The sequence below is a fragment of the Arachis stenosperma genome, chromosome 8, assembly GCF_014773155.1.
Source record: "Arachis stenosperma cultivar V10309 chromosome 8, arast.V10309.gnm1.PFL2, whole genome shotgun sequence".
Classification (NCBI taxonomy): domain Eukaryota; kingdom Viridiplantae; phylum Streptophyta; class Magnoliopsida; order Fabales; family Fabaceae; genus Arachis; species Arachis stenosperma.
Genome location: NC_080384.1, coordinates 31,224,814 through 31,242,361, shown reverse-complemented (window position 1 = coordinate 31,242,361; position 17,548 = coordinate 31,224,814). Strand labels below are relative to the sequence as shown.

Sequence of the window (17,548 nt, the reverse complement as noted above, 5' to 3'; positions counted from 1 at the left end):
TAAAAAGTGATTACATACAGAATATAAAGATTATTTACAACCTAATGAAGGAAAGAAAATAACAGGTAATAAAATCTATTCAAAACAAATCTGCACCAAATCTGTCCTAATATAAACAAATTTGTACTAATTATAGAATAACTACAACAATTTACTTGGTTTGTGCTTGTAGGCCGAGTTAATACAAAAGATCGCTTGAGCAGATTGGGCATCATTGAACGAAAAGACAATGTCTGTGTTATGTGTAACAAGAAAATTGAAACTGTGCAACACTTATTTGTAATGTGTGAGTATGCTTAGCAGGTGTGGTGCGCATGAATTACTTATGTGGATTGTGTTTGGAGTATTACAGGCTCTATAAAAGAGTATTTTAAGAGCTGGAGATCGATGTCATTGAAAAAAGACGTGCAAAAAATATAGTTAGTGGGCTCAGTTATATGAAATAAGAAAATAATTATAGAAAAATAATTATAGTAGATTGTATTGCTAAATCGTTTAGTTGTTTTAGAAAATGGTACAAAATTAACTTATGTTATTAATAACTATGCCTGAGATGACTTATGAATTATTTAGTTTCTTGTCCTACCTTTGTACGTTCTAGTAAGTGTGTTGAACTTGTTCTCCTTTCAAAAAAAAATGTGGTGACAATTCCATGTTCATATATAATAGTTGAACTTTTATTATTTTAACCCATCTACATTAACTTTTTCTGGAAAAAAAAAAATCAAAGAAAAACTTGTGTAGATTAGATTATATTAGCTGTCACCATGCTTAATCTGATGCCACTTAATAGGAAATCAAATTACATTGCAACAGCCGGCGATGCAATTCTATTTTAGTATTTTGACTCTCAAGCATTTCCTCGAAAGCCAAGAGGCCAAGTGTGTTTGTATCTCTCTGGTCAAGTATGTTTCTGTGAACATGCCAATTTCTAGTTAATTGTAAACATCACTTATTCAATGTTGGGGGAAAATAGAATAAAATCATTCCTAAGTCATCAATTAAATAAAACTACAAACATATGTAAAAACGAGTATCTTTCAATGTCATTCATAAGTCATCAATTTGAATCACTTTGATTATCGGACAATAATCAATTCTTTAATTTGTTTTTTCGTTAGACATAGTTTTACACGTTGGCCTACAATGATTTCATCTGAAACACCACGACCTTGTTTATGGTCAACACACACTCCCAAGTCCCAACTCCCATGCCATACGCAAATGTGTATTCTTTCTTTTAATGTTTTTTTGCCATAATCTGTGTCTTTTGCGTGAGAAAGGCCCGGAGGACGTGATCACATGGGTTGATTGCACATTTAATGTACGATTGGGCTTTCATAAATCCGGGCCCAAACTCTTCAAAGATTTACAGAATTATTTGATTGTGATTTATTCTAAATCCTGGATTAGCTTTTTCCATTTTTAAACGGGCATTAATATTTACGCGTCTGAATATGAATAATAGGAATACATAAAAAAAAAAAAAGGATCTAACTTGAATGCAAGCGACGATTTTTGGATGCCTTTTGCCAAATGGATCAAGCACTAACCAATATCGATGTGAAAAGGAAATGCACTTATTTTATTGTGGTTTTCCCCTAAAGAATATGCAACTGTTAACTTTATCTGTGCACCACCGTCCAGTCCACCCCGTTCCCAATCAAATAACACAGTGGCGGAGCCACGTTATGAGTAAGGGGGGCAATGGCCCCCCCCAAACTAATAAGGTGTATGTATAAGTTTTTAATTTTTTAGTTTAATCCCTTTTTAATTTTTAATTTTTCTTTCTTCTTAACTTATATTTTTCATGTTAGCCCCTCCCAAAATTATTTCTAGCTCCGCTCCTGAAATAACAGCTTTATCCTAAGCCAAAAATTTAAGCCAAGTATAAATATAAGTACTACTATTTACTGAAAAGATCAAGAACCATCTTGTAAAATACAGGTCGAGTGTTGTTTGTTTTATTCCTTCTTACTGAAGGAATCCTTAGAACCTTGCCGTTACACCCAACAAGTAACAAGCGCGTTCCGTTGTTGACTTGAGATATGAAATTCAATTAAAATTAAAATTTTGAAATTAAACCCCCAAATCCAAACACATTCTCTTTCCTTACGCACTAATTCACTATTCACTCACTTAACTTCACCTCAGCTCAGATCAATGCAAGAACCTTCTAGAACCGCCACCGGTTACCCGGCCCCACCCTTCAACCACCCTAACGGTGGCCAACCGCCACCGCCATCCACCACCGCCTACCCCTACGCCGCACCTCCTCCCTACCAGCCCCATCCTCAGTACTACAATCCCCAACCCTACCAACAGCGCTACTCCCCTTCCCGCTCCTTCTTCCGCGCCTTCATCGCCACCATGATCTGCCTCGCCGTCGTCTTCGGTGTCGTCCTCATTATCACCTGGCTCGTCCTCCGCCCTTCCCTCCCTCACTTCACCATCACCACCTTCTCCGTCCAGAACTTCTCCACAACCGCACAAACCGTCTCCGCCACGTGGCACCTCACCTTCCTCCTCCGCAACAATAACCACAAGATGTCCGTTACCTATAACGTGCTTCGCCCTTCCCTCTTCTACCACTCTAACTACCTTGCCGACTCGCAGCTACCGCCGTTCAAGCAGGACACCAGGTCCGAGAACACGCTCAACGCAACCTTGGTTGCCGTCGACGCTTACCTCGAGCCACGCGCCGTGACCGATTTGAACGCCGAGAAGTCGAGTGGCTCCGTTACGTTCGACGTGCAGCTGCTGGCTTCCGCATCCTTCCGATCCGGTTCGTGGCGGTTCAGGCCGCGCGTGCTCAAGGTTCTCTGCCGGAAGGTTCCCGTGGGCTTAACGTCGAAATCCTCCTCCGGTCAGCTTGTCGGCGGAGCCAGGGAGTGCCAGGTGTGGACTTGACTGAACAGTTTTTTTGAAACCCTAGGTTTGAGGAAAGGAGGAAAAATCTAAATTCAAATTGATATAATGGTTTAATTTTGTGCCTTAGTGATTTGTGTTTTCAAGTGCTTTTTTTTCGTAGGATTTGAATTGGATATTGTTGGTTAGTTTATTAATAGTATGGTTGTATATAATTCGCGTAATTTTTTCGCATTTTGGTTCCTTTTCAAGTGCATTGAGATTTGGAAATATGCGTGATAGAAGAAATTTGCACGTTTATATGTTTATTAGAGATGAGAGACACAGAGAGGGAAGCAAGTGATGTATTCTCAGATGGTATGCTCTGGTTCATTGAGGGAGTCAATGGTCTATTACGCTGACTGTAGCAACTAACTTATATTGTTGGTTATGGTTTGTCTGTTGATAGGTTCAACTAATAGATTATGACAAACTATTCGCTTGTCAATTTTCATAATACTATGAGAGGGAAAAATATCATTTGGCTATATCAATTTTAAGTAAATTAATCTATGCCTTTCTTTTTGTATGTCACCATGACTATGCATTGTCTTGAGGTATGTATTGCCAATTGGGATAGAATGAAAATAATCTGTCGAGTGGTAAATGCATTTCTAGGCATGGTTTTGGCTGTTTTCTTGGTATCCTTATCCTTCCGAATAGAGGTTGATCACATAACGGCAAATGCAGTTTATATTATTCTGAGATTAACAAAGCTTTGAGACCTACTTTTGTATTTTTCGGGTACATTGGATCCTCTGAACATGTTGTAGTAATATCATTATAGTTTTATCTAGAGTTTCGGCATCTCCCTATTTCTATCTTACAGAATTTAATTATAAGCATGAATGTATGATAGGACACTATGCCATCATATGATACATATAGCCAATGCCATTTAGTGGCACAAAGGCTTTGCTGTTATTTGGTATGTCCCCTTTTATATCTTAGAGGTTAGAAGAATATATTGGATTGTAATAGTTATTTTCTGCAGAGTGTTTCCTGGTAACAAATTGAAGGCCTGTTGATTATTGGGTAAAATAGTCATATTTGTTGTTGCCCTGCCCTCTTCATCCCCTTTAATTAACTCAAAAGAAAAATGTCAAAATCGAGTATTTGGGATGGTTAAGGGATGATGATGATGAAGTTATTCAAAGACCTTCAGTTATTTCACTGTGCCGGATCTGGCTATGCATGGATATCAAGTTCGAGTATTTGGGATGGTTTGGTTAGTCCTATAGGAGGGATCATTAACCTGTTGAAGCTGGTATCCAACAGTATGACAGTTCTTATGCTTGCGGCTATTTATTTTTATGAATCGAGTACGAAATTGGGGCTTGCTGTTGATTTAGAGATTGGAGGAATAACACCTAAGACCCATTGGCGACAATTGGTCAGTTTTCTCCCCTTCTTCTTGAGTTGGGTTTTTGTGTTTATTCATTAGTTGTCTTGGGCATGATCGCGACTTTATGAATTAATCTTCAATAAAATGCTGGTGTGTTTTTTATTTCTTCTGAAGCCTAAAGAATTAGGAATTGGTGGTCTTTTAACATTTGATGCTTATAGTTGGTAAATTTATTTAGATGACGGTAAAAAAAACTTTCAGATAATGGTTGGAAAAAGAGAATTCTATACGTAATAAATGGGATGATTCCACATTTACATACATTAAGGCCCTATTATTGGATAAGTTGAATCCCGACTGAAGTCCTGCCATATAACAAGCCTATCCCAATAGTCAAGGTTAACAATCTAACCCTTAGTAATGTAAAATTACATTATTGGTGGAGTCCAGCCACAGAGGCCTTAGCATAACAGTACATGTACCACCACTATTATGGAATGAACACGTGAACAATTGCCAGGCTGATGTGCAGCCGAAGTGATAATTGCTTTAGTTCTTCATCAAAACTAAAAAGTCCCCTTGCCCTTTTATGAAATGTCTTTTCCATGTAACAAACTTCATAGTGGGTCAAGATTTTGTTGTTTATTCTGGTAAGTTGATAGAGCTGTGATTCCGTTACTCTATTCACTGTTAGATATTGTTATTGTCAATTTTGATTCTCCAATCTCCATTCATTCAGATCCACTTCCCGACTGCAGTTGGTTTGATAGATAAAATAGTTTTCAGATAATCTAGAACAAATGCTAGAGCCATTTATTTGTAGGTTCTTGTTTTCAGGGGTCAGATCAGATGCAAATAATGAAGGGAATGGAAAGGTTGTACTTGGCTGGTTGATTCCCCACCTCCCCCACCCAAAAACAACCGCCTTTTCTTTTTTTTTTTTTTCCCTTAAAGTTAAGTGATGGTTATGGTAATAGGCTAACTAAAGGTTATTGAATATCTAGGTAATTTGAAAATCTTTTTCAAATAATCAAGCTTGAATCAAAGAATGGTGCCTAACAACAAATAATCTTTGTTGTTGTTTGTTCTAGACTACTATCTTCCAAATGGCAGTTACGTTCCTAAGGTGATGATTATGTATTGTAATGGATTCCTTCTTATCGTATGCTTTCACTTCTAATTTACTACTGGAATCTCTCAACAATAAAGTATCATCATGTGAGTTTCTTTGCTTTATTCTTATATTGCTTTGGCATTTTTGTATGTTCCCCTGATTTTGAATCATTTTATGAAAGAAGTATTTGGCATCACCTTGATTTACTTTCACAAATTGGAAGTTCTTATACGCCACCTTTTGTACCCTGGGAATGTTGTATATTGGAATAGTAAAGGCCTTCACACTCGAGTTTCATAAGCATTAACGTTGGAATTATACAGGTATAGGTTCAAATGCATGTATTGTCGGTTAGTTCGGGGAGAGAGTATTGTATAAGCATGTATTGTTTAAAGCCTGTTCTACCTTATAAGGAGGGGTTGGTATCCTGGTATATTAAGGCGAAGATACCAAGAGATTTGTGTTATGCCATTTTTTAAATTATATATCCAAATTTGGTATTTTAGAAATTTCTGGGACTAGTTTGGGTGTTTAGTGGATATTTTTATCAGGTTTAAAATTCAAATCCTTCATTAGAGTTATAAATGACTAGGACATTTTAATCGCAAACGTTTTGTTGTACGTGATGAGGCCGAATATGAGAGGGGCTCGACCCAGTAAAAGGTCAATGGAAGCCCAAGGGTTCAATGGGTACTTGAGTTGGGTTATGTTTTTGCGAAAGTTAAGCAAAAACAGTAATAGAAAATTAGGAAGAGTTTTGTATCTTAGCAAGCATCCTAATGCCTTGATCAGAAACATTAACCATTGGAGACAAAAAAGACTTGGGATATTCTTTTTGTATATATTTACAGAAAAGACAATAGATGTGCAGATTGTCTAGTTTGAAAAAGTTTAGAATTACCCAGGCTTTCACTTTTGGTACTTACCTCTTAGAAAGGTTGCTAATACTCTAATAGTAATAGATGATGAAACAAGGGGTTACCTTGTCTTGCTTGGTTTGTATTTAGGTTTCTTTTTTCTGGGCTTAGCCCCAATTTAATACCAAAAACAATAATAATCACCTACTAGCCATTCCTCCAAATCCAATACACTAGCAATTTAATATAACTTAAAACTTGAGGATGTCTAAATAAATGGACTACGAAATTTACAATAAACAAAAGTATAGGAAATTAATTTTTACTTAGTCAGTATTAGTTTTTTTTAATTCTAATAATTCTCATTTTGTGAAGGATTGTTTTAGGGTTTATAAAGTAATGTTTAGAATTAAGAATTTATAATTTATGGTCTAGAATTTAAAATAAATAAAATAATTTTAAAATAGTTGGTTGATGTTGGCTAAAGAAAATGTTAGTTTTCTAGCATTATTCTTGCAATAATAAATCCAACGTGACACTTTGATCAAAATCATTAGAGTCAAAACAACGGGTTTATGAGCCTTAGATCTCCCAAGAACTCGAGCTCCTCTTCCAACACATTGATGAGCATGGTATATATAAAATCCACCAAAGCTATCTTCAGTCTTTTAGCAATGCATCTACAAGGAAAAAGAGAGTTCAGTATGATTTGGTTGTGATTATAAGAACAGAGTATAGTCACGTTGACGACCACAATATCATCAAAATATAACGAATCATGCAAAAAGTGGGCGGAGAAAGTGGCCATGCATTAGAAGGACACGATTTGCGTACAAATTTTCCTAAAGGCCTACATGTCTACCTTGAAAGGTAAGGCAAATTTGGGACTAAGCGGTTGTTTTCCCACACTTATCCATCACCCACTTCCACCCACCATCCAATGTCATAATAATGATTAATAGTATTATGAATCTAATCTAAGATGACAACTATATGGGCTGTCAAGGTCCCACTAAGTTCGTTTCTCTGTCTACCTCTGTCTAATCAAATTTTGTTGGGTACAAAACATGAGATTATTAGAAATCTGAGTTTATAGTTTACAATACATACAAATTTTATTAGTTAGCGTAAAAACCACCTGGGTTTTCACATAATTTTTCGTTCATCATGATGCGTTGGAAAAAGGTCCCCCTTGAACACTAGGAACATTGGAAAACGATGCCATTGTCTCTTTGTATCTGCATGCCTTTCAATGTATTCCTTCTCAAACATTGGTGTGGTCTTTGAATGTGACTGAAAATTTCAGCAAACCTCCTATCATTGGACCCTGCCTTACATTATTCAATTTCCAACATCCACAGCTTAATAGTTAATACGAATTTGGCAGCAAATCAGAATTTTCATACCTCTATTTCTTAGTGGTTGCACTTAACCAATGACTTTTGAGGCAAAGTATAATTGAGTTATAAAAAAGCTCATTTTCTTTAGCAAAGTGATTGCATGATTCAACCTTGCACTTGAACAAAAAAGGAAAAGAAATTTGGAAGCAATTGCATAATAAGAAACTAAAAACTAATAATGTTGGTCTCTTACATAATTGGAATTCTTATTCTAGATTTCTACACTAGGATCATGGACCTATATGTGAGACTCTAATTTGTGACTATAATACCCTACCACCATTTCCCTGGATCCGATTCATGCCTTTTAGCAAATTCTTTATGGGTGTGTGAGCTGATTGTCTCCACTAGCAAACAAGTTTATTCACCTTCAACATGGTGTTTAAGTCAACCTTATAATTTTTAGGGCAACGCTATTCTATAAGGAACATTGTCTAAATTTAACCTCCTGCCCCACATAAGCTACATCATATTCCTTATAAATTATTCTTGATTCATCATCGATTTACACCATACATACATAATAAGTTACTGAACAGAGCATCGGTTTAAAATTCACTTGTTAAGATAATTTGGTGACAAGTTGCATAAAATAAATTGTAGTATCAATGTTTATGTACCCTTAAAATAATATCAGCCATTGAGTGATATTTCGTATATGCAACTGATTATTAAGTGTTTAAGACCATGATAATATTATTCTCATATAATATACATAAATATACATTAACAAGGCAATTGCTTTATGCTTATCCACCCAATATTTCTATGGTTTGCCCTTTCTTTAATGTCCCTTACGAGGTAATGAAGATTTCTTATCCTTTATTTTATGATTTGACATCTAACCTTATGTTTTGTTGAGTTAGTTTGTTTACTTCTGCATGAATTCACTTCCCTGATTAAAATAATTATTTCTATACAAATTGGCATAAGTTTGTTGCCTTGTATATAATTCAATTCGCCATTTTTTTTAAATAAAAACTGTCTGTGGCTAAATTATATAAGCAGAAGAAGCTCATGATAGTATTTATTTATAGCAATTGAATTTATAAATCATGCAGTGAGTAGTAAGTACTACTTCATGTTTTAGGTACTCTTTTCAAGCAGAATTTAATTGCAAGTTAAAAACTTGTCCAAGTCAACGAAACATTTTTGCATGGAGAATAATACTACGCATATATGGTTTTAATGCAATTCGAGGTATAGTACTTAAATTTTATATATTTAAATTTCATTATACCTCGGACATCTTTATTCACATAGGGAGATGTACCTTTGGCAGTTGGCACCAATGTAAGCAAAAACTATAAAGTTAAACTATTAGGTAGGGTGGTGAATGTGAATATATGTCATAATTCAGTTCCTACATTATACTTGGATATATAATTTCCAACTATATATGCAGGTGGGATTTCAATTTATATATGTAAAGCCAAATTCATTATTGAATCTTGATTAGTTAATGCTACTAAATTGAATGTTAATACTAACTGGCATTGAAGACTGTAATACAAAATTTAAATAAATACAATTATAGTTGAATATTTATGTAAGCAAAAAAGAAAACTTATAGTATGATAGAAGCTCATGTTTACATATATGAACATACAAGCCCAAAGTCAAGTCTTTGTTGAAATCAAATCACTATCACTTCTCCCAATTTGTTATGTTAGTCCCTAACTGCTTTATTTTTTTATTTTAAATATGTTTATTTTACCAACTCATTTACAACCAATTCTACCATAGTAGGTGAAAAACCTCACAATTGTAAGGCTGACGTGCACCCAGGTTTAATGCTAAAATTCTACTACAAGAACCTTCTTTGTATAGCTGCTACGTGTTATTCACTCTTCTTTAAATACAACTATCATGAACCAATTTGGGTTGGTCGAATGGTCAGCTCACTCGTTCGCTTAAGTAATAAGTGTTAAGGAGTTCAAATTATGTCTTGTCCATATAGCAATTCACTAGCCAACGACAAACCCTTAAATAAAATTCAGATCTGCTACAACAGGTTAATCTTTAACCTATTGGGTTTAGAAATACTGTGGACAAAAAAAATATAACTATCATGTGCACCCTAAGTGACTACATCATTACAGTTGATGATTAATTAATTATGATAAAATAACAAAAAAAAAAGTGAAAATCATAACTATATTGTATATACATATAACAACATACCCACATCATATGCATTTCGATAAAGAAAAAATGAATGTCATTTTTTATTAATAATTAATAAAAATACTTGTTCTTTACATTTTTATTTCCTTTTCTTAATTTATTAGTGATTATTGAATAAAATAAGTTAGATTCCTGCCAAAACTGACCAATAGTGTCCTTGACATTATTATTTATGTGAAGTTGATTTTAATCGAGAATATTCAAATTTATTATATTTGATTAAATTATTGGTTACCAATTTTAGTTTAGTTATCATTTATATACAAAAAGTAACTTAATCGGGATCATATCCCACAAACCAAAACAAAATCAACAATGATTCTCTCTATATTTTTAGCCACTAAAATTTATAAATACCAGAGACAATATTCTTTATAGATATATTTTCTAATCCTAATTCTTATAGTAGACTCTCTAATCATCCTCCCCTTTCACCACGGTGAGTAACAGTAACCTTTATCTAACGTTATTAATGGTGTTTTTGCCTATAAATAATGCACACTTTAGATTGTTAGAAAACATTCTCTTTCTGAGATTGGTGAGTGAGTGAGTCCATTAGAAGCAAAGCAACACATGCTTTCTTTTTTCACTTCCCTTTAATCTTTCAACCTTCGACCATCATACTACCAACAACAACATCATCAATCATCATCATTAAAAAAAAAACGCTTTTAACGTGGTTGAAGCATTTTCACAAACACAACACAGACACTAATAATAACACATATTCTAAAACACAACTAACCATGTCGAAGAAGGAATGCCCCCATCATGACGACGACGATAACCACCAGCTCCACCGCCAAATACTCGCCGGAATCCTCGGATTCATCTTCCTCGTACTCCTCGTGATCTTCCTCATATGGATCATCCTTCGTCCAACCAAGCCACGCTTCATTCTCCAAGACGCCACCGTCTACACCTTCAACTTCTCCACCACCGGCGCCGCCATACCAACCCCGAACACCCTCACCACCACCATGCAAGTAACCCTCACATCCTTCAATCCAAACCAGCGCATAGGCATATACTACACCAAGCTCGACGTCTATGCCTCCTACCGCGGCCAGCAGATCTCCCTCGCCACCCAGCTTCCGCCGTCCTACCAGGGCCATCGTGACGTCACTGTTTGGTCGCCGTTTCTGTACGGTAACGCCGTGCCTGTGTCGCCGTTTCTGTTGGAGCCGTTGCAGCAGGACCAGAATGCTGGTGATGTGCTGGTCAACGTTAAGGTCAACGGAAGGGTTAAGTGGAAGGTGGGGACGTGGGTCTCCGGGAGGTACCACGTGTACGCCAACTGCCCGGCATACATCAAGTTCGTCGGCGGCGACCGGGATAATGCCGTCGGAGCTTCGGCTCCGGAGGTGAAGCTGGCAAGTCCGGGGTTAAAGCTTTCACTTGTGCAGAGTTGCAACGTTGATGTTTAATTAACTAATTAATTAACTATTATTATTTTTGGTACATTAACAGTAATAAGGTTTAAATAAATATAAATTTTATGTATAATGTCCAAATATTTTGTTACTACAATATTCTTATTGGTTTAATTTGATGCTTAAGTACTACAATATTTTACCTTCTTTGTGTAGTTATTAACTTATTATTATTGTTTAAGTTATTAGTTATGTTTCGACCATCAACGATCAATCTGCCTCACTCTATACTTTCTTCAGAATGTTTTTTTTTTCACACACAGACATGTATATATAACACAACCATATTAGTTGTGAATAAAATATACACTATAAATAAATTAAATTATATATATTAACACAAATATATAATGATTGATTTTAGTAATTAATTTTGATATATAAATAATATTTTTATATAAAAAATATATAGTGACTAAGATCTCTATATGTATTATGTGTATTATACAATATAAAAAATTATTCTTTGTTCGTAATAATAATAATAATACCATTTTTGTAACTATCCAATACTAATTTAAACTCTTGTATTTAAATTCCACAAAGTAGATGCTAGTATTTGGATAGTATATCTATATTTGATATATTTGTTGCTTCACATTAACGTAGAGAGTAGCGCCTCGAATTCAATGGAATCGGCATCGGTACTCTACTAGTCTACTTAGTTGACCAAGGTCTTCTAGTTCTTGGGATCTTGCTCTTTGTTATACATTGGGATGATATTATTCCTTATTCCATGGAAGCACTCGTCGTTTGGATATAATTTTATTCCATTTGAATCTTCTAAAATTTAAATTTTATTTTAAGGAATAAAGCGTGATCTTTTATTTTTAAATAATTTTTTATATTTATTTTTTATTTTATCTATAAAATAAATAGTGAGAGATCACACTTTATTTTTTAAAGTAAAATTCAAATTTTAGAAGATCCAAACCAATTTTGTTTTAACGAGTTCTATATATAAAATACATATTGTATTTGGGGATAAACTACAAGTTAGTTGATCCATGAATGAGTTATTAATTATTTTGATATTAAATAATGTGTTCATTATTCCAACAATTTAATTATGTATATTTAAAAAATAGTACAATATTTAATTTTTTATTATAATAATTTAAAAAAATAAAATAAATACATCTAAAAATTGTAAATAGATTTAATATCTTTTTAAAATTAAATACATATTTAAAATACAAACTAAATAAAACTAAAATCTAAATTTTAAATTTTAAATTCTTATTTTATATTTAATTATTAATATATTATAATTTAAATAAACATCTAAAAATTAAATTATTCAAAATTCAAATTTTTAATTTTAAAATTCTAAAATAAATCTTAAACCATCTAATTATTAACTAAGCCCATTTAAAACTCTAAGTGGAAATAGAGAAGTCACATTTATCCCACATCCGAAATCGAAAAGCTCACATCCAAAACTCAACGGCGCACTTTAAAATTCCAGAGAAGTTATTCTCCGCCGCCGTTCGTCCGCGCCACCGTCCTCCTCGGCTCTCATCTTCGATGCTGCCTTCACTTCGGCGCTCATCCACAACGTCACATTCCTCTCATTCTAAGCTCATCTTGGTCACCGTCGTCATCGGTTTCTGCCCGCACTCTCCTCCTCCCACGTCGGTCTCCTCCCCTTACGCAGCTCTCGCACACCGCGTTCCTCTCCCTGTGCAGCTCCGTCACACCGCGCTACTCCCCCTGCGTAGCTCTGTCGTGCCGCCTTTCTCCTCCATGCCGCTTCTCAGTCGGGCCGCCTTCTTCCTCCACGCCGCTTTCCCGCGCCTGAAATACTCATTACTGCAGTGACGGATTCAGAAAATTTTGATAGTGGGGCAAAATATATATATAACATGATAATAATTTTTATAATAAAAATATTACGTTCACATAAAAAATTAGTTATCAAATTTTCTACTATAAATTTATTTACATATCTTGTTTAACTTATTTTTAATGTACATTTTGTATTTCAAAATTTGTATTTTAAGATTTATTCTGTACAAGTGATTATTTAATGTATACGTAGCATAATTGTTGTTATAATTATATTTTGTTATTGTAAAATATGATTATGTTTTAAAATATCTAATTACAAATTAAAATACAAAAATAATAATTTAAAATTTAATTTTTTTATATTCATATTTTGAAACCTTGACAATATAATCAAAATTTTTTTTTTTATATACGTCGTTAAACAATCATTTAAAACTCAACTTGTATATAATTAGCTCTTGATGATATTCATAGTTAAAAAAGTTCATTCAATTAGTGTAGTTGTTATGAAAAAAGTTAAAACTAATTTCAAAAGAAGAAATACAAATAGATAAATAATATTCTTTCGAGTCGATTTTTAAGAAAGATCACCAATCTTATTTAAACTTGAACATTGATCATTATAATGGATTAATGGACATCTAATATAAAGTTTTCAAATTGACTATCTAGTGTCGAAAGTTGAATAAAAAATTATTGTGCGGTCAAATTTAATAATTTAATGAGAACAAATAAATATTATTATTATTATATACTACTCAATAAAATTTCAAATTATAGTGTGGCGCTTGTTCTACACCTATAAGAATAGATTCGTCTCTGCTTATCAGGTATTTGAATGTGGCTGTGTTGATCATTTTTATTCACTATTTTGCATGATTTGTAGTGTTTTCTCTCTCCTATCTTATCTTTTTTTCTATTAATAAACCTGTTTATCCTATTTTTGCTGGCTTTTTTTTAGATTAATAAAAGGCATCATAATTTTGGATGTGTTTATATTATTAATTTTTTAATCTAGTTAATGAAAGGCTGTATAATTTTAAATGTGTTTTATGTATTTTAGATGTGTTTATATTATTGTTGTTTTTTTAATTCTGCTTGAAAAGTTGCATTATTTTAGATGTATTTATGTGTTTAATTGGAACCAACGGAGTTTGTAATTAAAAGAATAATGATATTCTAGTTTTGGATGTGTAGATAATTTTTGTTTATTATTATGCATTATTTGTAGTGGTTTGTCTCCTCTTTTTTTTTTCGATTAATGAAAGACAACATAATTTTAGATGTGTTTATATTATTTTTTATTTTTTTCTCAATTAATGAAAGGTAATATAATTTTGGATGTGTTTATGTTGTTCTTGTTTTTTTTCTAAGAATAATCAAAGTCAACATAATTTTAAATGTGTTTGTGTTTAATTGGACCAGCTGAGTTTATAATGTTATTCTAGTTTCGGATGTGTAGATAAAATACTTATATGAGTTTTTTTTTTTTATTTGAAGCATAGAATTTTGCTATATGAGAGAATAATATGGTCTTAAGGAAAGAGAAAGAAAAAAAGTGTAAACAAGAGATTGGTAATGATGACGTTACAAGAGAGGAAAAAAATAAAAGAAATGCTTTATTATAGTGATAAGAAGTTAAAAATTCTTTAGTTGATAAAATTTAAAATAAGAGTGATTTTTTAAAAATAAAAAATATGATTAATTAAAAAATTAAAATAATAAAATATTAAATTTAAAAACTGACTAAAAACTAATTTATGTTATACAAATAGCATTTTTCTTATTCTAATTATACATTTTCTATCACGTCCTCCATTTCATACAACACATATAAACAGTAATGGCATTCAAGATTTTAATTGAATTCAAGTGGAATGACATACATATTCTCAATCAAATTTCTTGGCTTGTTAGCTGTGCCTGTTGTTATCATTGTTATTGCTATCATTTTACTCTTTCAAATGCCATAATTGAGAAAGAACAAAAGCAACTTATAGTAATTAAATTTTTTATTTTTATTATATTTTTGTGGACCATATGGCATCAGGATATCATAGCAGAGGTTACTATTAACATGCTATTTAAGTCATTCTTTGGAATATGCATCATTAAATGCATGAGTTTTGAGTAACTAAGAAGAAATTACATATATCATATATGTTTGTATTCATAATTTATGGTAGCTTATTTTACCTGCAGCTTTATAGAAAGTAAGTTTCTTTCAGACTCTGAAAGGGAAGTTGGATTAACTCATTCCACCAACTTCCATACTTACCTTATGGTTGTTTAATTGTTAGGTTGCAAAACTCTGATTTTTCACTGCCTTGTTTCTGTTTACTTGTTTGCCTATTGTCTAGCTAGTTTCATCTCTCATTTTTCTATTGAAAATAACAAATGATTTATTATACTAACTACTAACAAATAGGTTATTAAATTACTTATTCCAAAAATTTAAATTGATAATAAACATAAAAAATTTTATATACTAATAAAATATCACATGTATTATACTCACAATTAATAAAAATATTAGTTTAAATTAGTGATGGTCATATCTTAAAAAAACTCATTCTTTTAAATAGCAGCTTGTGTTAATTGTTATGCACAGGATATGAAAGGTCATGAACAAGTTTGATGTCTCATTTTTGGATCTTCCATTGGGAAAGACACACTCATCTTTTTTAATGTTTGATAAAAAAAAGTTCATAGTCGTCTTCTATTTGGCTTCTACATATCCCTTTGTCATTAGTGCTAAATCCAGAACTACACAGTTTAGAACACACGGTGGGCCAAAGAAAATAACCTTGACACCACTTGTGATAACAAATTAAAGCCGGGGAAATTGTAAGCTTATTAGAACTTTTCTTGTTTATGATGAACTCAACTCATGGGTTATTGGAAAAGACATATCATATGGACCAAAAGGATTAAAGATCCATATGGTTTAAGAGGATACACAATGACTTTATAGTTCATGATAAAAAAAAATTATGACTATGCAAGCAGATGCTCTAATACTCTACCTAATAATTCTCTTAAATAGTTGAGTTGTCTACGCATGATCTCAAGATTATGAGTTTAAAGTGTGGAAACAATCACTGATTATTTGATTAGACTGTGTATATTATACTCTTTAAATGCAACAGTGCAACCTTTCTCTGGACCTTGCATTAGTGTGAGTCCCATAATGTTTGTGAACCTAATTGCCTTTTTTCTTTTTTTTTGCAAATTATAAGATGGGCCTGAGTTTAATGACCGTGTCCTAATTATTTATGTTAATGTACTTTGGTTGTGAATTTGTGACCCATTACAATGCATTAGGCAATTCCTTGAAACTACAAGCCCTGAGCCGATAATGATGTGACTTGATGTCACAATGTCATTGTCATTCATAGGCAGCAATTGCCAATCAAAATCTTGATGAAGGATCATAAGGAAAGAAAAGTAACTCTCAGGTCGGTCTCTTTCTTGCTCCATGATTCACGACTCCATGCATAATATTTATAACTTTTTGAATTAATTACCTCCTTTGTTAGGCATTAATGGCAAACAACTTGTTCCACAACGTTACAATAATCTCAAGTTCCAAGAGATTGAATTTTTTAAAAAATCTATATTTTCTGTAAAATTTAATTTATTGTGTATCACTTTCAATTGATTGAATTTTAAAAAAAATTATATTGTCGTACGAAATTCAATCGATACTTTTAATCAATTAAATTTTAAAAAAATTTATATTGTGGTGCGAAATTTAATCAATTATACTATATTTTTAATCGATTGAACTACTAACAAACATGATTTTTTTTAGCTTTTACGATGTAACAGATCAAAAAATACAAAAACTCATTGATTCGCATTTCTAATTGTTAATAAACATAAAAGATGAATAATAAAATTATAATTTATAAAATAAAAGATAAATTTTATAATTAAAATTAAATAAAAATAATTTAACGATTATTAAAAACTTAAAAAATAATTTTATTACTAAGATCATTTAATAGGCTTGAATTTTTGGCTTATGATTAATATATATTATATAAAATGCATTATATTAATAGTAAAAAGCAAAGTTTAATGTAAGCTAATTAAGATTAATTAGTTCTCGACTAAGGGCTTGTTATGCCTTATTAAAAAGATCATATTACAAAAAAAAACTTATTATATAAGGTTTAATGTAAGCTAATTAAGATTAATTAGTTTGCAACGGACAACTAAAAAATAAACTTCATATATATAAAAAATTATTAGGAGAAATTTGGTGAACTACCACCAAGATTTTTTGTTGAGGATAAATAGAAAAAAGAGATGAAACTAGTTGAAGTGTGAGGCGTGGCTGAAGTATGAGGCATGAGCTGTCAAGTTTGTTAGAAGGGTAATTAGTTGTTAGAAAAACCTACTTCAGTTGTGACTATAAATACAATAATAAACTTTCAATGTAAAGAAATTTTCTAAATCAATGAATTCATTTTTCATTCTCTTATAATCTCTTTACTCTCTACTCCCTT

General features: G+C 32.4%; 2 protein-coding genes across 5 annotated transcripts; both read left to right on the top strand.

Annotated features, from left to right (window-relative positions):
• The first annotated feature begins 1,798 nt into the window (after positions 1–1,798).
• LOC130943450 (uncharacterized protein At1g08160-like) lies at positions 1,799–8,782 on the top strand. Of its 4 annotated transcripts, none has more exons than XR_009071820.1 (3): positions 1,800–2,898; positions 3,902–4,300; positions 5,344–6,543. XR_009071820.1 is itself a non-coding variant. In XM_057871328.1 (2 exons), the coding sequence occupies exons 1-2, from the start codon at positions 2,164–2,166 to the stop codon at positions 8,735–8,737; spliced, it is 759 nt and encodes a 252-aa protein (XP_057727311.1). In that variant the 5' UTR covers positions 1,799–2,163; the 3' UTR covers positions 8,738–8,782. The 4 variants fall into 4 exon arrangements, 2 of the variants coding, with proteins under 2 accessions (XP_057727311.1, XP_057727312.1); XR_009071821.1 differs by lacking the exon at positions 5,344–6,543 and adding an exon at positions 5,090–5,103; XM_057871328.1 differs by lacking the exons at positions 3,902–4,300; positions 5,344–6,543 and adding an exon at positions 8,714–8,782 and having other exon boundaries at positions 1,799–2,898.
• A 1,411-nt stretch (positions 8,783–10,193) lies between these two features.
• On the top strand, positions 10,194–11,370 carry LOC130946285 (NDR1/HIN1-like protein 12). The gene has a single exon (XM_057874960.1). It carries the CDS (start codon positions 10,557–10,559, stop codon positions 11,235–11,237), a length of 681 nt encoding a protein of 226 aa, XP_057730943.1. The 5' UTR covers positions 10,194–10,556; the 3' UTR covers positions 11,238–11,370.
• Positions 11,371–17,548: the final 6,178 nt, after the last annotated feature.

Coding starts and splice junctions, on each gene's coding strand:
- LOC130946285 (XM_057874960.1), top strand. CDS start 10,557: ATGTCGAAGAAGGAATGCCCCCATCATGACGACGACGATAACCACCAG.
- LOC130943450 (XM_057871328.1), top strand. CDS start 2,164: ATGCAAGAACCTTCTAGAACCGCCACCGGTTACCCGGCCCCACCCTTC. Junction 2,899..8,713: donor GCGGAGCCAGGGAGTGCCAG/GTGTGGACTTGA, acceptor TTCATGTTTTAG/GTACTCTTTTCAAGCAGAAT.